The sequence below is a fragment of the Pavona decussata genome, unplaced genomic scaffold, assembly GCF_977016875.1.
Source record: "Pavona decussata unplaced genomic scaffold, jaPavDecu1.1 SCAFFOLD_220, whole genome shotgun sequence".
Lineage (NCBI taxonomy): Eukaryota > Metazoa > Cnidaria > Anthozoa > Scleractinia > Agariciidae > Pavona > Pavona decussata.
In genome coordinates this window covers 317,564-343,684 of record NW_028145625.1, presented here as the reverse complement: position 1 = coordinate 343,684, position 26,121 = coordinate 317,564, and the positions used below count along the sequence as shown (strand labels likewise).

At 38.7% G+C, this 26,121-nt stretch overlaps 2 protein-coding genes and 1 long non-coding RNA gene across 3 annotated transcripts in view; 2 read left to right on the top strand and 1 right to left on the bottom strand.

Annotated features, from left to right (window-relative positions):
* Window positions 1–1,000, top strand: part of LOC146459322 (uncharacterized) — a 49,040-nt gene extending 48,040 nt beyond the window's left edge. Inside the window, exon 3 of the long non-coding RNA XR_014857967.1 lies at window positions 312–1,000. This is a non-coding gene — a long non-coding RNA (uncharacterized LOC146459322). The remainder of the gene's footprint in view (window positions 1–311) is intronic.
* The window catches only part of LOC146459316 (uncharacterized), a 329,226-nt gene that overhangs the window by 246,840 nt on the left and 56,265 nt on the right, over window positions 1–26,121 (bottom strand). The gene's annotated exons all lie outside the window — the stretch shown is intronic.
* On the top strand, window positions 2,153–5,197 carry LOC146459321 (uncharacterized). Its single transcript, XM_085089682.1, has 10 exons — window positions 2,153–2,171; window positions 2,793–2,956; window positions 3,065–3,136; window positions 3,277–3,327; window positions 3,492–3,542; window positions 3,789–3,863; window positions 4,042–4,110; window positions 4,299–4,373; window positions 4,571–4,910; window positions 5,081–5,197. Exons 1-9 carry the CDS (start codon window positions 2,153–2,155, stop codon window positions 4,802–4,804), a joined length of 810 nt encoding a protein of 269 aa, XP_084945808.1. The 3' UTR covers window positions 4,805–4,910; window positions 5,081–5,197.

Sequence of the window (26,121 nt, the reverse complement as noted above, 5' to 3'; positions counted from 1 at the left end):
ACGATCATCAATCTAACGTCAAAACGATATTCTTTATTTAACGATCAACATTCTGTGTTCCGGCAACATGTACAGTTAGTTATAAATCGGGAGTTCGCTTACAACTATTGCCCTATTTAACGATATGATTTTGCTGTTATGTCTCCTTGCAATTTCGTAAAATCGAGGTTCCACTGTAATGAGCTCACACATCTGGTTAGACAAACGCGGATGGGAGGCATATTATCAGTGTTTTTTTTAACTGGGGCTTGGTGAACGTATCTTGTTAGATTGTTGATTTTAATTTCCTAGCTGCTTTCCTTATTTAATAGGCTTCTGAGGAGAAATAAGATGCCAACCTTGAGACGTTAAAGCTTTGTCTCTGATTTATGAACTTTCTCGTGTGAGATATCGAGTGATCATTTTTGGAAACCGTGTAGTTCGCAAGGAATAGAAGCTTATTTTCAATATTGTCAGGTGTAAAGCCGGAGCAATAAATTAAGATGCCAACTTAACATTCTATGTAGTATTAGTATAAATCTACTAGCGTTCTATCACAAATGCTGTTCTCTTATAGGCTACGCTACTCACTATCTATTCTGTTGTAGATAAGTCTAGTGGGTAGAGTGAGTAGCCTAACAATGTGCAGTTGTCAACAAAATCGCGGCAGTTTTCTCGCGTTTTTGAAGTGTCCGTATAGAGGATTTTTGGAGTTAGGCATTTTGCCCGAAGTAACTTGAGATCACAATGGTCGGTTACTAGGGCTTTTCCTCCCGCAACTCTCAAAACTGAGAGTTATAGGCTATATACGCAAGTAGAATACATCAATGTAACGAGACTTGGAAGGTAAGTAGGAGGATAAATTACCTAGCAATTGGTTTCATTCTATTGACTGCTATTTTGACGTCTTAAATTATGTCCAAATTTGGCGTCAGAATTAAAATTCAGGAAATAATATGAAAAATGTTGTATAGGTTTTCAGCATAGAATTTTATGATTTCTGGTGAAAACCCCATCTCAATCAGAACAAAAGACGTTAAGTTACAGCTAATTAAAGAAATTCAAATTTCCCACCACATGACCATATATGGTCATACTTCAGGGGTATTTAACTCTTCTTCCCTCCTACCTCTCAGAACGCATACAGAAACGTGCTTTCAAAATCATAATTCCCGCGCTTTCCTACTCAGAAGCTCTTCATTTCCTAAATTTAAGAACAATAGACGAAATACGTAGTGAACTTTGTGTTAAAACTCTTGAAAAGATCTCAAGAGGAGGACCCCCTGTAAGTGTTAAATTTCTTCCAATGAAGAGACAGCTCATGCATCACTACCAAACGAGAAGCGCTAATAAATATACATTAAAACTAATATAACTAAACTTATAACTAAATGCAGGACAGAAAGATTGCGCCGTAGTTTTTTCCCAAGCACTATTTTAGCTTTCAACGATCTTTAGATTTTTACACTTTATATCCATTTTTTAACTTATATAAGAATAAATTTATTTGTAATTTTGATATGAAACTTATTGTAACCCAGTCCCTCATGATCATTGATTTATTAACAGTATGTAATTTTATAAAATTAATCACCTAACAAGATTGTCGACACATGGTTCAAGTCTAAAGGCTTGATGACACCAGCAGTTGTACAATTGTAACCACATTGTAATTCAGATTAACTGCGATGATAATGGAATTTAACTTCTTTTATTATTATTATTATTATTATTATTATTATTATTATTATTATTATTATTATTATTATTATTATTAGTATCATTATTATTATTATTATTATTATTATTATTATTATTACTACTATAATTATTATTATTATTATTATTATTATTATTATTATTATTTTTATTATAAACTGCTTTGCACGTCCTTCAAAGAAGGACGCAAAAATGGACTCAAAGCGTCTCTTATCCTATTGACTTTTTTGCTGCTTGTAATATGTTTTTTCGTGGACCAGTGGGAGGCTTTTGTACAGCGGCCGCCAAGAAGAAGGCGACGAAGATGTATCAGAAGGCTGAAAAGGTGTTTAAGGGGAAGGAGTAAGAGTTGAACAACTGCTAGTGTCATCAAGCCTTTAGACTTGAACCATGTGCCGACAATCTTCTTAGGTGATTAATTTTATAAGTACCAAAACCTTTTTAAAGTCATTAAATGCACTTCCAAAATCAGCGTGAGAGAATGTACAGAAACAAACGAAAGATAAGATCGTTAGTAGCAGAATTTCAGCGCTTTTCCGCACTATTTCCTTTATAAATATGGATAAATTTTCGATGGTTATTTGGTACTTGTTGATTGTATTAACAAAAGAATTTACAACATGTTTTCGGAAATGCAAACGTTGAGCTCATGTCGGTGAAAATCTGTTCGGAAAGCCTAAATGACCTAAGAATCTAAATTTTTTTTTTTCAATCAGATTATTTGGGTAGCCTCTTAGTAGTAATATAGGGACCTCTAAACCCGAAGAAATGCTGAGAAAATGCTGAGGCAAAGCTGAGGAAAAGCTGAGGCATCTCATTACAGTGCTGAGGGATATCTTTACAACGCTGAGGCTTCTCATTACTGTCCGTTAGATGACATCATTATTTATTCTTACTACCAGGATTGGTTGTCTCTAAAAAACAAATGCGTTCATTGGTTGACTCTTTTTATGCAGGCACTATGATTGGTTATGTCTATGTAGATTGTTATGAGGGAATAAAACCGAACACACCACCCATGGCGTCACTCCACCCTTGAAATTTTAAGTGAAAAATTATTGCACTTTTATTTTTGTAGCGTATTTCAGGGTAAGAATTTTATCGTTTACTAAGATGGATTTTTTTATCAGCTTTACGTTCCTGCCAATCGGTTGAAGACTGGGAAACTTTAACTGGTTCTAATCCAATCCCGCACGAATTTCTACAAAAAGCACTTGACAGATATATCGAGTTAACAATCAATCAAATTAGTTTTGAGGTAAGCTACTTTTGCACTCCATTTTATTCCTCTAACATAACATAACATAAGTTCAGTAAGGCTTTAATCGTTTGAATAAAAATGCACACTTTCTTGCTATTTCCTTAGTTACCAGCTGAACTGCAGACTGATGGCGATCATGAGTTGTTGCAAGATTTAACAAGACCAACTGAATATAACGTAAGTTACCATTACAATCACCTTATGATAAACGAACTCTTAACTGTTTAACTATTTCTATTTTGTTGTGGATACTTGAATGTTTATTTATTTATTTATTTATTTATTTATTTATTTATTTATTTATTTATTCTATGCAGTTATTGGAAGAAATATTGGAGGAAATAAATTCACCTGATGTTAACCTAACGGTAAGTATACCGTTTTGGGGGTACAATAGTTGGAACAGAATGTGTAAACGTTGACACTGCTTTGAGCATGCATAAATAGAACAAAACCGTCACCAGACCATGAAATTTCTGGACGTTTGTTATTTAGACTTTATTATTTATTTATTTTTTTTTTTGCTATGCAGTTATTGGAAGAAATATTGCAGGAAATAAATTCACCTGATGTTAACCTAACGGTAAATGCACTTTCGCAATGGTTTTGTTTTGTTTGTTTGTTTGTAAAAAATACCTTTACAATAGTTCAAACAGAATGTTTAAACGGTGCAGACTACTTTACATAAACATGCATGTCTGGAATGGAACCATCACCAGACCATGAAATTTCTGGACATTTGTTATTGAGACTTTTTTCAGAATGACCATTATTCGTTCGCCCACTTAACTCCATCAAAAGTGGTAATTTATTATATTGTTTTTTGTAGATACCAGTACAGGATTGTAACAACGAAATTTCAAATCCATCCAATGGAACGATTGGTTTCCCACTTGAAGAGGGTGTAAGTTTTTTTTTTTGTCTTTTTACCGTATGTGAAATGTGAAAGTAATATACACTGCTTTCGTTAAAAATCTTATGTTTGTTATTCTTTTGTTCGCGTCTTTTCCCACGAGAGATGTTTTCAGACACTACTTTACTAGAGTATTGCTCCCGACGGTTAGTTATTAATCCTGTTATAGGTAATCGAAGAGGTTATCCAAGAAAGTAGTGGATTAAACGGAATGGATGTATGCATAGAGCAACATAACGTAAGTGACCTGGTTGTTTTTACAATTGTGCGCTAGAAGATTTCGCTTTGCTGTACACTTTACTCGTTACAGTCATAATTGTATTTCCATTTCTAAGTTTAAACTAGACACCATTAAGGGATTAGTTCTTTGTCTGTGAAGTATACGACAATAGTTTGTTAATCAATGTACACTCCATGTTCTTTCAGGACGGCAATTACCTATTACCATCTCAGTTAGAAACAGATAATTATGATGATCTTTTTAACCAGCTCACTAAGGAAGTTAGGCTGCTTATAATTTTATTTCATTCTTATTTGCCAAACGTTTTTTAATCATTACCTTCTACTGACTTAAAGTGGGACAATATCTTTACCGAGTTAACGATCCTATTTATCATGCTTAAAAAAGTGGTGATGAATAGATGGGTTGTGTTGTAACTTTACTGTATAGTTAACGGCATTAAATGTTGTAATTTTAGAACAACAATCAAGTTGGTGGCGGTCTAGAGCCGCGGGCCAAGAAAGCCAAAGTCTCCCATGAATGTAAAACGTGTGGTAAGAGCTTTGCGAGAGTGGACAACCTAAAACGCCACATGTTAGTACACACCAAGGTGAAAAATCATATCTGCCTTTCCTGCAACAAGGCTTTTGCACGTCCTGGAGATTTGATGCGTCACAAGAAAAACGTCCATGTTGGTGCACGTGCTCAATGAAGCTACAAATGTAAAACCTGTGGCGAGGAATTTACAAAAATGGCACCATTTCATGCCCACGTTAAGAATACTCATCAACCTGACAAGAGAGTTTCTAACGAAAAAGGTTTGTTGTTACTTCTAACAATTAAATACTATTATTATTATTATTATTATTATTATTATTATTTTATTTATCATCATTTTATTATTGTTAATATTACGTGAGTTTTAACAGCATTTGTTTTCGTTACCAATATAACAAATATAGATGATATTTGTAACGTTATATTCTAGCTCCCAAACCAAAGAGGCCTAGACCATCTTCATCACATCAACCTTCACACGTGATTAGACCAAACTCTGCGGGAGCAAGTTCCAGTTGGAATTCTGATCCGCACTCCGTGCCCGCTGATCTTCTACCGTCTGACGATCTTTCGCTAAGTCAAATGCCTCAACAACACTGGCCCCAAATTCGCACACTTTTCAATCGACCTCGACCCTCAAGAACTTACTCGTCATACGCAACGAATTTTTCATGACCAGTTGACGGTCTTTTAGCTTAACATTTTGTTCGGATTCATTTTACGCAACAATGAAACGGGTGCCTTGCAGTACTACTATTCCTTAAACAACAATAATCAACTCTTTGATAGTCCCTTCCAGATCCAAGCAGAGCACGACCTTGTTCAAGTAAACGAAGGTTTACAAGAATTTGACATCTTAGAATATGTGCGTCAACAACGTCCCAACTCGAAATGGATAGTAGATCAAGTTACCAACGTCTGCATCCCATTGGTAAATGTTCACTATTACCCTCTTTCATCGTTCGCAACAGGGCAGTTGTAAGTCTGGAATGCGACACGAATAGCGGTGTTCATTACAACGACAACCTCTGTTTCTTTCACTGTCTTGCTGTCCATAACGGCAGCAAGAGACACAAGCCACTACTTTCAAAGATATGTACAGAGCCGTTCATCACCTAAACCTTTTTGTGGAAAACTCTACAAGAACTTCCAGAGCTCGAGAGACTTTTTGAAGTCAACGTATTTGTTCACACAAAAAAGGCCGAGGCGGACGGTGAGTGTAGCGACTCCAGTTCTCAAGATTACTCCAATTATCAGGATCCCTCCAACGTTTAGATAACTGCAAGACTTCTACAGCGCTCTCATTCCAAGTACAATAACACCATGTACTTGAACCTTTACAAGGACCATTTTAGCTACATCAGGAACCTAAACCACTACTCTAAATCGTTTGCTTGCAGTAGATGTCGCAAAATGTGGAAGCACGTGGCAAGCTTCACCGGCACGAGCGAACCTGTTACGCCTTAAGTAAAGCTGAATTTTCTTGGTGGCGCTTACAACTTAACTCCAACCATTTGCGATCAACTGGCGGATGCGTTACTATCCTTACTTTGCCGTTTTCGATTTTGAGTGCTACCTCGATGAAGCGGACGTGAGACTCAAGAACACTGAAAAGCTACACTGGAAGAAGAAACACAAACCACTTAGTGTGAGTATCAACTCCAACGTCCCTGGTTTTGACAATCCCCATTGTATCGTTTCTAGTGGCAATGAAGGCGACTTGGTGAGTGAAATGGTTAAATATCTGGTCAACAAAAGTCAATCAAGTTATCGCATTCTCGAGGAAGATTTCAAAGATGTTTTCGAAGAAATTGACAGTCGAGTGGAAGAGTGTTGGGAAGCTCAGTTGATTGACGTAGAGATTGAAGAAGATAAAATGGTTAACGACGCGATTGATCTCATGGCAAGTAGCCCAGAAATTGAGAACGAGGAAATGATTCAACCCGAAACAGAAGAAGACCGCGCCTTTGTAGATGATGAAGCTGACTACGAACAAAACCCATCATTTTATCACCGCATCGATAATGAAGAGATAAACAATGACGCCTGTCAAGAAACTCTTTCAGATCCAGACACAAAAGAGGGAGATGAACAAATCATTCATCCTTTGTTGAGTTTAAGAGGTAAACTCTGGAGTTATCTTAAAACACTACCAGTCGTCGGATTTAACTCAGGGAATTATGACATTAACGCCGTCAAAGAATTTATCTTTCCGCATCTCGTCAAGTGCGAACCGGTCGAATTTGCAATCAAGAGAAACCAGAACCATATTTCCGTGAAAACAGAAAATCTCAACTTCCTCGACATAACAAATTATCTGGCTCCGGGTTTCAGCTACGCACAGTTTTTAAAGGCTTACGAATGCGCAGACACTAAAGACATTTTCGCGTACGAGTGGATAGACCGTTTGGAAAAGTTGAAAGATACTTCGCTACCACCGCACGAAGCGTTCTATTCTTCGTTGAAAAACGAAAATAAAGCAGAAGAGGAATATCAGTACTGCCAACAAGTCTGGGAGGAGAATAACATGTCATCTTTCAAAGACTTTCTGGTTTGGTACAATAACCTCGACGTTGGACCGTTCGTCGAAGCAGTGGAGAAAATAAAAATGTTTTGGAGGAACGGTAAGATCGATATGTTGAAAGGCGGTATTCCCGTTCCCGGACTGACAATGAAATATCTAATAACTAACCTTCATCAATCAACCTATTTCAGTCTTTTCAATGAGAAGAATGAAGACTTTTATCACCTGTTTAAAGACAACAACTGCGGGCGCCCAAGTATAATTTTTCATCGTTACACGAAAAAGGAAAGATACAAATAAGGCAAAAAGAAATGCACGAGAATGGCAAGGAAGCTAAAGTTTGTGAGAACATTGTCTGATATGATGCCAATGCGTTATACTTGTGGGCTATCATGTAAGAAATGCCAACAGGATCTTACAGTCGTCGAGGGGAAGAAAGCAATTTTAAGAGAGAATTGTCAAGTAGAATGGCCGATGAATGGATTCAATGGGAAGCTGAGAAAAGAGATATTAGAATTCCCTATCAGCTTAACCAAACAGAAAAGCGTATTGGGGCTCGTCAACTTCCAGTGGATGGATTTCACAAAGAGAGTCAAACGGTTTTCCGATTTCACGGATGCTACTGGCACGGGCGTAGACGTCATTTAACTCAGGGAAAAGAAGTAAACGAAACACGCAAAAGGCCTATGGTGGAGCTCTACGATGAAACAAAAGAAAACACGAATTATATTAAGGACCAAGGATATCGGGTCGTTGAACTCTGAGAGTGTGAGTGGTTGAAAATGAAGAACACGAACAAAGATCTTCAGCGCTTTATTGCCACCTAATTACGCAGACCGTTTGACTGAGTCCATTCTCCTTCCCAGGAACAGATTCTGGAGGCAGTTATGACATAGAAGATCTTCGGCTGTGTCCTCTGCGATGTAGAGGTACCTGACTCTCTCAAGGATTATTTTTCAGAGATGTGTCCCATTTTCAAAAATACTGACTTCTGCTCTGAGGATATTGGTGACCAAATGAAAGCGTATGCTATGCAACACAATATAAGGAGGCTCCCCAGACGTAGCTTGATTGGGAGCATGAAAGGAGAGAAAATTCGTCTGGCCATACCATTGTTGAAGTGGTACTTGGAACATGGTCTCAAGGTTTCTCATGTGTACGAGGTCATTGAATACACTCCAGAGCGATGTTTTGAACCATTTGGCAATGCTGTCTCTGATGCACGTAGAGCAGGAGATGCTGACCCGTCAAAAGCCATAATTGCTGACACCATGAAATTGATAAGAGCTAGTAGTAATACTACTACATCTACTGCTAATAATAAGAATTAAGTGTAACAATACTACTACTACTACTGCTGCTACCAACAAGAAATATTAATAATAATAATAATAATAATAATAATAATAATATTATTATTATTATAATTATAATATAATAATAATATAATTATAATATAATGATATCATTATATTATTATAGCAGCAGTAGTAGTAGTATTATTGTTACACTTAATTCTTATTATTAGCAGTAGATGTAAAAATAATAATAATAATAATATTAATAATAATAATAATAATAATAATAATAATAATATTATTATTATTATTATTATTATTATTATTATTATTATTATTATTATTATTATTATTATTATTTTTACCAGGTCGGTAACTCGTGGTATGGCCGTACTATCACCAACAAGGAGCGCCACAGGGAAGTTCGATTTTGAAGTTGAAGCTTCTGTCTACCAGTTGATCAACACTCCATTTTTCAGAGAACTGGATCCCATAGACGAAGATACGTATGAAGTAAGATCTTCCAAGAAAGTCATTAGGCTATATCTCCCAATATAGGTAGGTTTCTTCATAAACCAGTATGCCAAGCTTAGAATGTTGCAATTTTACTTTGATCGCATTGATAAGTATCTCGACCGGTCAGATTTTCAGTACCGTGAGATGGATACGGACAATGCGTACATCGCAATCTCCGGAGAAAGTATAGAAAAGTTAGTAAAACCGGAGTTGACAACAGAGTTTCAGAAAGATAAAAAGAGCTGGTTCCCACGAACTGACACAGCAGAGCATAATGCCTATGATAAGCGTACACCAGGATTATTTAAAGTAGAATGGGAAGGGGATGGGATCGTAGTACTCTGTTTTAAAACATACTACTGCTGGGGAAGTAAAGACACGTTTTCCTGTAAAGGTGTCAGCAAACAGACTAGTGAAATTAACAAGGAAAAATACATTAATTTTCTGTTGACTAAGCAGAGTGGATTAGGTAGGTACGAGCAAAGGGTTTCGTGTTCTAAACAATAACGTATATACGTATACACAAGTGCGAGATGCCTTTTCGTATTTTTACTCGAAAACAAAAGTCTTGGAAGGGGTAACTACCCTTCCGTTAGACATTTAAGTATTGTAAATAGTAAATAGTTTCTTGCTTGTAAATAATTTCCATATTGTACATAGAGTTTTATTTCTCAGAAATATATACACGTTTTTTTTTTCTAAAGATTGTAGTTTTAAATGGTTTGTAAAGAAACTACGTTGGCTGAATTTAAACATGGCGTGATCCCTGTCTAGCAACGCGCGCGACTTAAACACACGCGCTACCCCACGGCGCACCCTTGGGTAAAACACAGCTTAAATTGGCCCTCTTGGCGCTTTTGGCGTTTTTGGCCCGATAAATTTAGTTTTGCAAACAGTTTTGGTCAGTTGAAACCCAACTTTCAAACCGTGAAGATGGTGCGTAGGAAATGTAAACATTGTCCCATTCCTGGCTGTGGGTCCAAATTTTTAGCTCGGTTAGCAAATCATTTAAGTCAGGTACACGAGTTAACCGAGTTAGAACTATGTGGAGAAATAGTGGACACAAAGGGGCGGTGTTAATTTTTGAAGCTTTCTTTTCCTGCCAATCAAAGAACGTGGAGTCTTGCGGGCGATTGGCTGAATCTCTAGACGTCAGGCCAAACATTGATTTCGATACGGTGGCCAAAAGAACTCGAGGGCAGAATTGTGCTGCTTCTTTTAGAGCGCTGGACAACCTTTCTACAGACGATTTTAGCCAGGAGAGAAAGCGAATGCGGAAAAAATTGAAGAAGGTCGATATTTTAAGGTGGAGAGGATTATCACGAGTCGGGTAGGCCGTTTTGTAATCTGGTTTGCTTGACTCTCAATGCGTGACCAGCCGATAAGAAGTCTGTATTGTCTATGTTTGACTGTTTCGAATTGCGAGTTCGTACGAGACCTGATCGCCTAAAACAGCCTTTTCCTTAACATAATTCAGTTTGTTGGAAGGAATTCCTCCAATAATCAAGAGATCAATCTCTTCACATCACTAGAAGCATTGTTGTCACGCTAGCTGTTTTCATATTCTCCATTCCATTTCACATTTCGCGCTAACCTTATAGTCCCAGTCTAACTCGGTTTTAAAAAATAAGAGCCTGGGAAACAAAACAAGAGGCTACTAAGCTATTTGAAAAACAAACATGGCCAACAGAGGTGAAGAGAAGAGCTGCGAGGTAAAACTTTGTTTGCTCAATAGTCGCGATTCCGGACACGCTTGACCAGTGCAAGTCACCGAAATTGAAGCGAAAATATGTCCCAAAACCGTGGCAGGTTTTTATTTCAGAGGATTTTTGTCAATTGTGGCTCGAAAAGCATCGATCAGAGAGGGCAAAACAGGTGCAACTTTTTAAATTCGTGTCCAACTGTCCCTGGAAATCGGACGAAAAACGATCTTGCTTTGGTGATGATCAGACAACATGTCGACCATTCTTTCGTTCTGAGACGACTTGTTATTACCCGCAAAACCGTGATCAGTATATATTTCAGCGTCCTAATTTTTACAGCAATACTAAGGCAACTGAACATTATTACTGGAGGAGATGCAACTTTATGTGATTTTTAATGGATCTGAAGGTAAGAGTCGCTTTTATATTTTAGTTCATACAAAGTCTTTACCGAAAACAAACATCGATTATTGTGTGAAGCAATCTTAATCCCCACGCATTGCGCCTGCGTGTCCAAAATTTCTCCACATGGCAAGTATTGGCTACAATTTGCGAAATTGCAAAACACCAATGTGGCTCGCGTATACGTAGGCGTCAACATGGCAGATGAAATTTGCTCCTACAAACTGTTTTGTTATGTCAGTTACTTTAAAGAAATCTCCCTTTAAGTTTAGCTACTCCCTTTGTAATGTGCAGCTCGACGGTGCTTGCTATCAAAAGTATCTCGGTGTCTACATAACATGTACGCTGAGCTGGCAAATGCAGTGTGTTGAAGCCAAAAAGAAGGCCACGAGAGTCCTAGGGATCCTTCAGAGGAACCTTTCATCGTGTGACAGATCTGTTAAAGAACATTGCTATCTATCCTTAGTGCGCCCGATTGTTGAATACGCCACTGTTGCCTGGTCTCCACACACCAAGAAAGGGATTGACTACATTGAGTCTGTACAGCGCCGCGCCGCGCGGTTTGTTAACAACGATTATAGCCGTTATAGTAGTGTATCATCTATGCTCACGAACCTAAATTGGCTCACTACAATTAAGACGTAGCATATGTGATATCGGCATGTTTTATCAAATACATAGAGGTCACGTTAACATCTCCCTCCCCCAAAAACTTGTCTCTGTGCCCGCGTACAGCCGTACAAGGGCGAGTCATGACTTTAAGGTAAGTCTACCGTTCTCTTCAGTCGACGCTTACAAACACTCATTTTATGTAAGAACAATCCCAGCATGGAATGCGTTACCACCTGACATCGTCAAGTCTGGCTCTTACTCGGAATTTATCAGTGGAGTATCCAACACACTTCCAAGCTTTTGAATTTCCTTATGAATCAATAATGTAACCTAGTTTTTTATATGTTCTACATGTATGATTTAATCCATTGTGCGTCTGCTGGCCGCTTCATTGCCGGATTAGCTTTGCTAATGGTAATTATGCTAATTAAAGATTAAAGATTAAAGATGACAAAGAGACTGAACCTAACACGATTTTTCTATAAATGAGAGTGCATGTAGCTCAGTTAGTCAGTTGTAAGCATGGATCCAAGATGGAAACATCCCTTCCCTGCTCTTGTTGCAGGACCGACCTGTTGTGGGAAAAGTCAATTTGTAAAACGTTTACTAGAAGCAGGAGAAGACATGATTGATGGTGCCCCGGAAAATATCATATGGTGTTATGGTATGTACCAACCAGCCTACGATGAAATGCTTAAAACTATTCCGAACATTACGTTTGTCGAAAAAGTGCCCGGTAATGTAGAATCCATGATAAACCCCACCATTCAGAATTTAGTGGTCATTGACGATTTGATGCACGAATTGAGTAACGACCAGAGAATAACCGGTCTGTTTACTAAAGGCTGTCATCATCGAAACCTAAGTGTCATCTTTATTTTACAAAACATATTTCACCACGGAAAAGAGCTGAGAGATATGAGTTTGAATTGTCATTACTTGGTACTGTTCAGGTCTCCGAGAGATAGCAGTCAAGTCAATCATTTAGCCAAGCAAATGTTTCCCGGCCATGTAAAATATATGCAAGAAGCGTTTCAAGATGCTTATTGTTATTTATTATGCGACCTCAAACCGGAAACACCCAGCGACTTCCGGTTGCGCAGTAACATCTTCCCTGGGGAGACGCAATGCGCCTATGTCAGTAAGGTATAAAAGGAGTGAACCACAGAGAATTGAATCAGTTAAGTATGACTCATCGACTGAGAAAGAACCACGATTTTCTCAAGTTCCTGGTGAAGTGTACTCCAGCGCAAAGAAAAGCAATTTTGAAAGTAGCCGACGACGCTTTAGTGAGAACCATTTGTGAGTGTGCTTTAAACGTGCTTAAAGAAACAGTGCCTGTCAGTAAAACAGCCAAGAAAAATCTTTTAGCTCACAAGAAATCTCTTATCGCTCTAGCTGAAAAAAAGTACACCGCTCCACAAGAAAAAGAAACTTTTGGTTCAACACGGAGGAAATTTTTTAAGTGTCTTGTTACCGCCCGTGCTTTGTGTACTGAGTCCAATCCTTACCTAGAATGAATCATATTCGGCGTACGGTTCTCGTGCCTGAGAATACACTGGAACGATTACAACAACGGCGGCAGATTTTAACACCACCCGTGACACAAACTTTGAGAACCTTAGAAAATGAAATGAGCGATATTTTATCTAGCAAGGAATTAGATGATCAATCAAAGACGAAGCTTTATAATCAAGTGTTGCAGCGCTATTTGACTTATTATGATCAGCCAAAAGGGCAACCTCTTCACGTCAAGCTGACAACTGTCAAACCCGCAGAAACCCCCAAACCAAAGGAAAGTTAGGAACTTACAGAGGAACCTTTTCCAGAAAAATCTGTTTCGGCAGCCGTGGAACAAGAAGTGATGAAAAGTGTACCCAAAATTTACAAGAATGGAGCGCGTCAATTGTTGGACAAAATTAAAGAAAATCGAGATGTGTTAAACTGGAACGATAAAGGCGAATTGTTGTACGTAAAGAAACTGATAAACGGCTCCCACGTGGTGGATTTAGTCAACGATATGCTGCGTCACCGTTGGTGGTGGTCGGTGTTTGCGAGAGGACTGGCTCGAATGAACGTATAAGAAAATCTTGTGCGTAATCCCCAGAGGCAGAGTGCAATTCGAGAGTTTAACTCAAGGCTGAGAGAAGAGACTCCTGAGAGTCCTTCCCGTTGGCTACCTACCCCACCCGTGACGGTATCTTCCACGAGAATGAAAAGGGCGAAAAGCTGAGAGTCCGCGCCCTCAGGCTGCGCGCTGGTTGCGACTATAGGCAATAAAAAAAGAACGCTTGAATTTTATCTTTCAAATTGTAATCTTTATTTTGATCACTCAATAAAATACGTTGAAAAGAAATTACATTGTGTGTTTATTGCGTTGTGCTATTGCTCTTTGTTTCTTTACATCAGTGTGATATTTCGGAAGACTAAGAAGGAAATGTTTCTCAAAGAACTGTTTTACAAGAAAATCATTTCGACTTTTATTACTTGAAAAACGATGTACAATCTTGCTCATGTTAACTTGTTTAGAGCGAAATAAAGCAAAATACAAACAGAAATAACCGCAAACTTTCGAGTTTACGCTTTGCAATGTCACAGTATTAAAAATCCAGCTGGTAGAATTATTGTTCAAAATGGCTGTAAATGTTCTTGCTTGTGTCAGATCGGAGAAAGAAGAAGTCTTTCTCTGTAGCCAGACAGCCACGGGTATTAAAACATGAAGGAACTTCTTCGTAATGTTTTACTACAACTTTTAATTGGAAAATGTTATTGGTTAAATTTTATGTATGAGCCCGTGATAGGATTTTGAGTAAGCCGGAGCCGTGCCACCAGTAGAACTGGCCGAGGAGGCAGAACCCGTACGAAAGTACGGAAGAGACAGACAAACGGAAGGAAGAATGAACACAATGCCGGCACTGAATGACTAACTTAATAACCAGACAAGATGCCCCGATGGCACAAGGCAAAGTGAACAGACACAACCGAATATCTGCACGACCGCATGACCGAAGGAACATCGCCAATTGCCAATTTCACGGTTGTTTTGCCGAATTGGGGGCTTCTGTTTGTTCTTGAAATACTTATGAATAATTAAAGGCTGTAAATTAAATTAATGAAAAATTGCAGAAAGAAGAAGCTTACTTTTGAAAGACTTAAGTGCGCTTATTATTGTTAAATTTTTTGTCGGATATTTGTTTCAGATTGAAGAAAGGAGTCTTTCTTGTTAGCATGACATCCGTAGGTATTAAAACATGAAGGAACTTCTTCGCAATGCTTTAATAGAGCTTTTAATTGGTCAAATTTTATTGTTTATAACAAGTTTATGCCCATGAATAACAAGAAGGACTGGACATACGGAGGAACAACCGAACAAACCAGAAACGCAAACGAACGAACAGACGGAATCCCGAGCGAAACTAACATCCGAGCGAGCGAGCGAATAGCCAAATGACCGAGTTAACGATCTAACCGTCCACCTAGCGCTCGCCGGCGAAAACGAACGAACGAGAAACCGACTGAACAAACCCGCGAGCGAAGATGAACGGCTGAACGACCGAGTGGACAGCTCTTTTGTTTGCAGTTCTGTGCGTTTATAGGAATCGATTTTCTGATATTCTAGTGCAAACTTAAAAACGCTTATCTTTTCGGAACGAGTGAGAAGCGACGAGCTTTCGTTCTTATTACTTAATGTTAAATAATTATCAAAATTCTTACGCACCTATTTTAGTGAGCTCACCAAAAAGATAATTAAGAAACAGCATAGAGTGACAAAAGCAAAACAAGGCTCCGTCTGCTCAGAAGGTCTGTCAATCTCGTCAGGGGCACAGTGAACAGACCCGTAGAGAGTTCAAAAACCGCCAAACAACGAAATACACGAAGGAATAAGTAAAGGTCTTAGCGAGGGAGAAAATTATGAAAAAAAATCAGGGTGAATCTCTCTACCACACGATTCAAACTGCGGCAGCACAGCTGACCCTACGTGCCTGAGTTGACATGCATCATTCAAACCTGCCCAACCAAAAACTTTGTCAATTTTTGCCGTAATTTACCAAATTGATTAGAGAGTATTGAATTACATACTGTCAATTGTATCTATAAACCTTTTCCCCGCATAAGAAATATTGCTTATAGTTGGGGAAGATAAACACTGGTAGATAATTCAATTGGCTGACTGACCTTAATTAGGATGTTTAGTGACAAAATGAGAGCCCTCTTAGGCCTACATCTGATTTAGCAATCACATGACCTTGTGAAATTTACAGACAAAATTGTTCCTTGCACAGTAATATGCCAATGGTTAACCAGATAATCATAGGAATTAGGGTTACTAAAATGTTATTATATTGTTGGCCAGAACTAACCGTTTGAAGTAGCTGTGGTTTACTTTTCTCGCTCTCCGCCTTAGGCTTTATGCAAAGCTCAAGCTAATGTCAACAAATTTTTAGACACTTTTTTCAAAGCAGAAATTCAAATTTACAAAATTGAGAGCAGCTTCAATTTTTGACAAATTTTTTGAGGCGCTGGAACTCCAGTAAGGAGGCTGAGTCGTTTTTCGAAAACGTCCTCAAAACTGAAATTGCAGTATATCAAAAACAGTAAGGTCGAGGTAACGATTTGGAGGGCTAGGCTTGGAAAACAATTAAATTCTCACGTCGAGAACAAGTTTAGAATGCGAGCTGTCCCCAGAGTTAAACCCGGCTTTGCACCTTCTTCAAAGTAATACTCAAGAATGGATTCAAAGCGCCTCTTTATCTTGTTGACTTTGTTGCTGCTTGTGATAAGCGTTCTGGCGGAGCAGGAGGAGGCTTTTGTACTGCGGCCGCGAAGACGGAGGGGACGAAAATGTTTCAGAAGGCTAAAAAGGTGTCCAAGGAGAAGGAGTTATAGTGGAATAAAGGAAGGTGTCATCAAGCCTTTAGACATAAAACATGTGTCCACAATCTTGGTAGGTGATCAGTTTTATAAGTGCCAAAACCTTTTTAAAATCATTAAATGCACTTCCATAATCAGCGTCAGAGAACGTACAGAAGCAAACGAAATGGAGATCATAAGTAGGAAAAATTTCTGATCTTTCCCCATCTGTTTCCTTCATACATGTGGACACTTCAAGTGTTTGCTGTTATTTGTTACTTGTTGTATTATTGTATAAACAAAGGGATTTACAACATGTTTTCGGTAAACGCAAACGTTCAGCTCATGTCGGTGAAAATCTGTCCGGAAAGCCTTAATGACCTAATAATCTAAAATTGAATTGTAAAGAAAAACAAGTTTTTTTTTTTTGTCAGTAAAAGCATCTAAAACTTCCTTAACACGAGAAGACAGATAAGAGAGCGAGATTCGGCCCGCTAAATTGAAAGGTAGGCTCCTGTTTCTAAAATATTCAGCTAAGCAAATCGTAACAAACAGAACTGTGTTCGCATACTCTGAATCCTTTTGAAAGACCTGAAAGAGATCTTGGAAAGCAGACGATGACGACTGAAACACCTTTCCAGTTAAAAATTCTCTTTTGGCGGCCCTTATAATATTGATTGCTAGCGTTAGCGAGCTATTTCTGGAATAGGCTAAAAACCAATTGGTAAATGGACTCAAGTCTTATTCCAGATGTGAGGGGTTTGTCTAAATAAAATCATGTTATTTATGTCAGTATCCAAGCATTTAGCACGCCATTGTTTATTGACGACACTAAACGTGGCTGTCTGTTTGTGGTGATCGTTGGCGAGACATGGTTTCATCAATTAAGATATCAGCATAACCACTGAGCATACAGTCTTCAATCGGTATTTCCACAGACATGCTTATTTTACAGCAGAAAAAAAGTTTCATTGCTCCGACGGAAATATTAAACTGTATTTAGTTTTTTTCCCTTTTAATTGAAAGGCATCTTTCGCAATGGCATTGTGTTATCGAGTGATATTGCCAAATGGACTCTCCTACGTTGAAATCTGGAACGAATTACTATCATTGTTTCTTTTTTTTTTTTTTTTTTTGTTACTTCAAAACGTGTCACGGAATATATTCATTAACACCAAAGCTGGATAATATATCAATTTATACTACTAGCAAACCCAGTCAACTAATTAAATAGAAGAAAGATCATAGCAGTTAGAACTAAAACTTAAGCAGTTGCAAAAAGAAAGCCCGAAAAATTTTAGTCTGAAATGTCAGCCGTCAACTTCTCCCAACTCTAGGGGGAGGAGACGGCTGACATTTCAGACTAGAAAAAATTCAGGCTTCCAAGGGATTCAAACCCATGACCTCTGCGATGCCGGTGAAAAGCCCTACCAACTGAGCTATCAAGCCAACTGGGAGCTGGTCATTCTGTGAGTTCTTAATAAACGCATGCCGGATGGATGAATAAATGAATTTAAATATATGAAACATATATTTACATATTTTCATGTTTCATGTATTTACGTTCACAGTTATCTAAACTGCTTCAAATCGAGAATTGATTTCTTTTAAATAAATGGATATCATAGATCCTGATAATGAGCTCACGCCGCTGGTATGACAAACGCAGATGTCCGGCATATTATCCGTGTGTTTTTAACTGGAGCTTTTTGTTTACGTATCTCGTTAGATTGTTGATTTTAATTTCGCTTGCTGTTTTCCTTATTAGGCTTCTGAGGAGGAATAAGATGCCAGCCTTCAGATGTTAAAGCTTTGTCTCCGATTTATGAACTTTCTCGTGTGAAATATCGAGTGATCATCCAGTTATTTTAAATCTTGTCAGGTGTGAAGCCGGAGCAATGAATTAAGACGCCAACTTAAGATTCCATGTAGTAATAGAACTATTCTAGAAGTCAAACCAAGTGCATTGTTGTAATAAAATGAGTTTTAATTTATTTACTATTTCTGGTTCATACTTGAAAAGAAAAACGCCGTTTTCAACAAGTGCCTGCGATTTCCGATAACTTGAATTTTAAACCTGAGTGACGCTTAGTTTGGCGCTTGCCTCTTGAAAATATGAATATTTCAGGAACCAAGACTGCACAGAACATCGCGAACATATCATTTTAGCTAACGAGTTATTCGCAGAATCGAACGTTCAAATTTTCACTGAAGCCAATCCATTCAAACCTGCCTGACCTAAACTCGAAAGTTACGAAATTGAGAGTATTGAGAGTATTCATGAAATTTAGACACGTCTTTGCACAAAGAATAACATCAACTTTTACCAACAATTAACGGCAAAAAGAATATAGAAATCGAGGACAGGAGAAGGCAAACATAATTTCCAGGCTATCCACAACAGTTTGTTATAAAGTGGATGAACTGAACATTGTGAACAAACACTGCAGTCAGCGTGTCTACAGTGCTTCTATTTTAAGAACTACCCTCAGTTTATCCCAACATATGACTATCATGTAATTCAAACGACGATGCTATCCTGCTTTCTTTCAAAGATTTGACAACACTGGGAAACGAACAAAGCGGTCCTCCAATAACTGGCGGACAACGGTAAATGACAGTGATTTTACCCCCAAAAGATGAAAGGAGACAAATGAACGTGAAGACCCTCATTTGTATTTGTACAGAGAGCTTTTGTCTTAGTAAACACGGTTTTTCAAAAGGTTATTCCCCCAAGGGTGGTTGTTGGAGTTTAGGCATTTTGCCCGAAGCAACTTGAGATTCCTAGTGACCCAGCACATTTTCAAATTAATCATTTAAAAATGGACGGGTAACCAGCGTAAGAATGATAATAATTTAAAGCATTCTCTGGTTAAAAGTTTAAAAAAAAAAGTAGTCTGCAATCTTTGAAAAGTGATGAATAAAAAGCGCGCACGGGAAATATATACAGCTAAAAGTGTGGAAAAGAAAATGTATAATACAAACAATAAAGTTCATTTAGTGAGAATAAAATGCTAAACTGGTGTTCATAATAAACAAGATGCCTGCTATACTGGCATTACGCGTGATGGTGGGGCTGATTCATTTATTCCAACTGTATGCTTCGCCGATTGATAAAACTATCCTTGCTAATGGAATAGTTTGAGTCACGACGATCGCGTTACGTTGTTTTCCGTGTGTTACGCGACTCAGACTGTCAGCGGAAATTTGTCAAATTCCATTACGATAACGTAAGCTTCTCAATGACCTCTTTTCTGTCTCGCGTCGTGGCCTAAGACTGTCAAACAAAGCACGATTCCTTCACTAAGAACTCACCAATTTCCACTGTTTTACGTGTCGGGTGCTTCTTAGAAGTTGTTCTTTCGATTTACCGCTTCAAAATGGTGAAATTTCCCTTTGAAAACGGCACACTTGAGTCCAGAACATGTTAAAACAATATGGCGCGACTTAATCCGTCTTTAATAAATATATCAAATGATGCATTGACGTCACACAGGTAGGGGTGAGTGGGTCCCCTCCCTCGCGATATAAGCGACAAGAATGGATTTTGATTGGCCTGCTGTTGTTGAAGACAATCAGAACAATACATCCCGAGTAGGAGAGGGGAGAGTTTAATGAATAAATTAATGTACCGATTTGTGACTACGAGGAAGAAAAAAAAGAAATCGACCCGTTTTTAGACACGGTATGCCCCTTCAGGGCATCCCGCGTAAATAGAATATTGTCAGGGTAATTGTTTCGCATTATTGTCTGCTTCATTTGTGATTACCGTATGCATATTAGAAACACAAGAGCCTTTTAAAAAGGTTCCAAAATTTCAATTCACGCATAGCTGAATGACTACTCCATTGACTTCAACAGGGCACACGTAACCGCGTTAAACACTGGAATCCTGGAACTCTTGCTTTTAATTAAGCACCTTCCGGTTGAGTAAACAACATTTGTCTGTTGATCAACTGGTGGTCTTGACTTGGGGGAAATGAATTCCTGCTGCAAGGTCAAGTTGAGAGGTCTGTTTGTGGTTCGCATCCCATTATTTCTGAGTAGTCTGGTGAGCAGTTCGGTTAGATCTTTGATATAGGGTAAAACTGCCAAGCTGTGATATGGGTTTGGAGGATTTAAAAAACATCCTTACTACTTTGTATACAACGGTTCTATTTATAAACAGATACACGGTTATGCGATGGGTAGTCCGGTCAGCCAAGTTGTCGCAAATATTTGCATGGAAGTAATTGAATAAAGTCTGGAAACGATACGTTGATGACAGCTTCGACATTATTAAGAAACACTCAATCTTAACCCGAAGATTTCTTTCACTATTAAAACTTAGAACAATGGAGCCTTCTTGGACACCTTAGTATCCAGAAGGGATGGTGTTGTAATTATTGATGTTTACCGGAAATCCACTAATACAGACAGGTTCACACCACGAGAAGAATCTCAAAATAAGTACCGCCTCTATTCTTCTGAACCGTGCTTCTAACCTCCCTAGCGCCTCAGCGGCGAAATCGAAAGAACTGACTTATGTCACAAATGCCCTGGTATTAAACGGCTACCCCCAATCTTTCATTTCAAACATCCTGGAGAAGAAACCACCTCCTGAAACTACTCCATCCCCAGAAGAGTTAGTGGGGATGTTCTTTAAATGGATCGATCCTCCAAACCCATATCACGGTTTCGCAGTTTTACCATACATCAAAGTTCTAACCAAACCGCTCTCAAGACTACTCATAAATAATGAAATTCGAACCACAAGCAGACCCCTCAAGACCTTGCAGCAGGAATTTATATTATTTTCCCCAAGTCATTCTCCACAGATTGATCTGAATAGACAAATGTTGCTTACAAGATTCCATGTGCCGACTATTCGTGGATCCATTAACTTAACAGGTCTCACGTAATCGACAAGGGAAATTTCCGCGTTAGAAAAACACTGGAATCCTGGAATACGGCAATCAAAAGTGAAGCAGACAATAATACGAAACAATTACCCAGACAATGCACTATTTTATTATGAACTTCAGTTTATTTAGCATTTTATTCCCACAAATAATTTTTGTTGCTTTTATGATATATTTTTTTCTTTTTCACACTTTTAGCTGTATATATTTCATGTGCGCGCTTTTTATTCATCACTTGTCAAAGATTGCAGACTGGCAATCGAAAGCTCGTTTTAACCTTTTTTTTTTTTTCTTTTAACCAAAGAACGCTTTAAATCATAATGATTAAGCACTTAACTTTTCCCCTTGGGGTAATTTGTCGACTTGGGGTCATTTCGATTCTTTTTCAGTGAAAATTTGTCGACAACTTCAGATGACACCATTTTGCCTTGTTATCCTTCTTAACTTGAATCAAGTTCTCATAGTGGGCCTAATTGTCGCCGATGGATCTGAGTTCAGCTTAGAAGATGGTAAGAGATTTTGTGGAATAAACCACCTAATATAAGAAAAAAGTGTCATAACCTTTATCGTAAAATACGGTAAATTATAAAGAAACATTTAATTTTTTTAAAAAGGCAGAAAGCACAGATAGTATTTCGGACGCTTGAACTGGAAGGTTATAGAAATGTACATAAATATGGAAGAAAATTTGGAGGTTTTATTATAAAGTATGAGTATCTATGCTGATTACTTCTTAAAATGCAAAGGTTTTGTCAAATACCTCAGTTTTCTGCATTCCTATCCCGATAAATTTAAAGTGGAATCTAGTTCAATGTGGCTGAGTATCTAGGGTGAGGGTAAAGAGTTTCAGACTGTCTACTTTGTTCGGGACAGAGAGAAAAACAGCCGTTAATTTCTCCTCTGGCGAGTGTTCTAAACTAAACGTTGAGAGTTACTGAAATAGGGTTCTATTCGCATAAAATCAGGATTGCCTTTATTGCGCCTTTCACTAACATTCGGACTTTGAACTTAAATCGACCACCAGGAACACAGAGATCATTTTCCTTTCGCAACCGTCCACACTACCAGCTATCTACTTTACAATAATTACACACGCCTTCCCTGCTTCGGATTACCCTAAGTATGGATATCCATCCTAATCCTGGTCCTGAATCAGCACATATTCTCAGAGACTTCACCAACCCTGAACAGCGTGTACTCTTCAACAAAGCCAAACACCTCCAACTTAAACTCACCCGATACGAACACCATCAATCTAATTACATCTATTACTACAATCACAAGATCATTCCCAAAGGCCTAATCATCAAATGTCGACCAACGTTTGAATCATCATCCTGTGAACAGTTACAGCGTCGATGGACAAAATTACTGACAAGAACATCTCGCGAAATGATTAAACTCCTTCAAATACAATGCAAGAAACACTTGACACTGCTAACTTCAGAATTTAATTCTATCCTACATCAACTCAAATCTACGTGCTCTGATTCTACATTTGTTCACATTAAACACTTTCTTCAGACTTCGGCAGCCGAACTATCTCATGTACTCCTCTCTAGAAAACGCAAGAAACAGTCCTCAATCGGTGAGTATGCCGCTCGCGCTTTTGCTCGTACACGTCAAAATAACCGTCCTAACCGACCCGATAACCAAAATAACCGTCCTAACCGACCACAACCTACTGTCACCCATTCGCAGTCACCTGTTGACGCATCCACTAATCACATTCAACCCATTAACACCACTGCTAATAGTTCCACACCCATACGCAATCATAGACGTCGACGCAAACGGAAAACGACAACTAACAGATACTGGAGACGCGACAATCATAACATTCAACTAGACAGTAACGCAGTTATTAACGAAAGCAATGTCACGACTCTAACTCAAGACGAGACTCAACTGCTTGCCAGGGGCCTTTCCTTTTGCCCTACGCCACGCCAAATTGACTGGACTGAAATCCGAGCTGATTTTTTTGAGTTCAGCCGACGTATGCGACTCCTTGAGTTTTTTCATGACTACCCTCCCCAGACCAATCTTAACCCATTTCGTCCCAAAGGTACATGGACCCCTCCCCCCCACAGGGACCCAGCACTCGACACTTTTTTAGACGCCGTGGAACATGACCTTTTCAATGTCACACCAGCCCCTGTACGTGACAATTTGACAACACGCGAACGCGATGCTCTCAAACGTCTCCGCAGACGCACTGACATTGTCATCAAGTCAGCAGACAAGGGCTCGGGTGTAGTTGTTATGGACCGTAACTGGTACATTGACGGATGTTCACGACAATTAAACGACCCTAAATTCTACAAAACCTTAGACAAAGACATCACCACTGACATTCAAAAACGCATACGAATTTACGTAGAACGCATGCACCGTGACAAGATTATTGACGATCACACTAAACGTTTTTTAATACTGACTGATCCCAAACCCGGACCATTTTACATACTACCCAAAATACACAAACAAGGTAACCCCGGACGTCCCATTGTTTCCAGTAACTCTCACCCTACAGAACGCATCTCTCAGTTTGTAGACTATCACCTCAAACCTCTCGTACAGACTACACAATCCTTCATAAAAGACACTACACACTTCCTTAACAAACTCCAACAACTCGGACAATTACCCAATAACGCCATTCTTGTCTCTCTGGACGTTTCTTCTCTCTACACCAACATACCTCATAACGAAGGCATCAACGCGTGTCGACACTTCCTCGAAACACGTAACCGCACCCCTTCTACCATAAGTTCCGAAACTTTATGTGACCTCATACGCATGATCCTTACCATGAACAATTTTACGTTGAACGACAAACACTATCTACAGACTCACGGAACTGCTATGGGAACCAGAATGGCTCCTTCTTACGCCAATTTGTTTCTCGCCAAATTTGAGACGGACGCATTACTACGTGCTCCATTTCAACCATACATATGGTGGCGCTTCACAGACGACATCTTCATGATATGGACACACTCTCTCGACGACCTCCAAACCTTCACTACTTATCTCAATAACATTCACCCCACTATTAAATTCACATCCAATTATTCTCTCACATCTATACCCTTTCTGGACGTCAGTGTGTCTCTCTAGAACGGCACTATCACTACCGACCTTTACACTAAGCCTACTGACAAACATCAATACTTGTTACAATCTTCATGTCATCCTAGACACACTAAGAGAGCCATTCCATTCAGCTTAGCTCGCAGACTTCGACGTATTTGTTCTTCGGACGAAACTTTTAAACTCCGAACAAACGAACTCAGAACCTATCTCAACAAACGGGGATACAATCTTTCATTCCTCAACCAAGAAATAGGACGTGTTAACGGCATCCCACGTTCCGACGCTATAGCTACGAAAGACACCACCGACACCAACCAACCTATAAGAGTACCCCTTTTCGTCACATACAATCCAGCCCTTCGTTCTGTATCATCCATTATTCACAAACACTTCAACATCCTATCTTCATCTCCCCGCTGCGCAAACGTTTTCAAAGCCACACCTCTTGTTGCCTTCCGACGGACCAACAACCTGAGTGATTTACTTGTTAGCGCCAAACTAAGTAATCCCACACAAAACAACCTACCCCATGGATCTTTTCGATGTGGGGACAACTGTTTAACTTGCAACTACATAACAGACGGACGTACCAGCTACACATTTCATTCTACCGGCGAAACTAGACATATTACTCATCATATAGACTGTAACTCTAAAAACGTTATTTACATGGTACACTGCAACCGCTTCCACAAACAATACATAAGAGAAACAAAACGACGACTTGAAGACCGTTTTAACGAACACCGTAGACCAGTCGACAAACAAACAAACAGTTCCAAACCCACCACAGTTTCAGAACATTTTCTTTCTAACGACCATAACGCTTCTGACATGCTACTAATTCCCCTCGAACTCATCAAATCTAATCGTGACAGTGTACGCAAAGCTAGAGAGGCATACCTCATCGACAGAGGTCAAACTATTGAACCCTTAGGTCTTAATAGGAGAGATGAGACATGAACAATTTCAGTTTTTCTCGTAATAGGGAGTGTTTAAGTCATCTTCAAGTTAATGTATCATAAATAATATTTGACATATTTGTTTCCGAATTTTAACTTTTTATTTTTCCACAATAAAAAAATGCATTGCTAGTCATCTGTCACCAATATCATCGAAGTCGTCATCAATGTACAAACAACATAATAGTCCACGTGGAAACGGGGTCGAGGATGCAAAGTTTTGTTGCATAATCTATTTATTAACGAATTTCGTAAGTGTTCCTCTGTTGAAAGTAATTATGGTTTTCTTTCTCGCTCACCCAATTTTGGTTTTATTCAAAACTCAAGCTAATGTCAAAAATTTTTTAAACATCTTTTCAAATAAACATGACCAAATTACAAAAGTGATACCAAAGATTCCCGACAAATCCTTTGAAGTACTGTCTCCCATTATTGCTGGAATTGCTTGGAAAAGTATCGAAAACAACTTCCCTTTACAGATCTGCATTTATTAAGCCATAATTGAACGCTATTTGCGTATTAGTAAAACAAAGCTATATTGCATTGCCCGCAACGATTTGGTGGGCTAGACATGACTAGGAAAACAATTAAATTCTCACGTCGAGA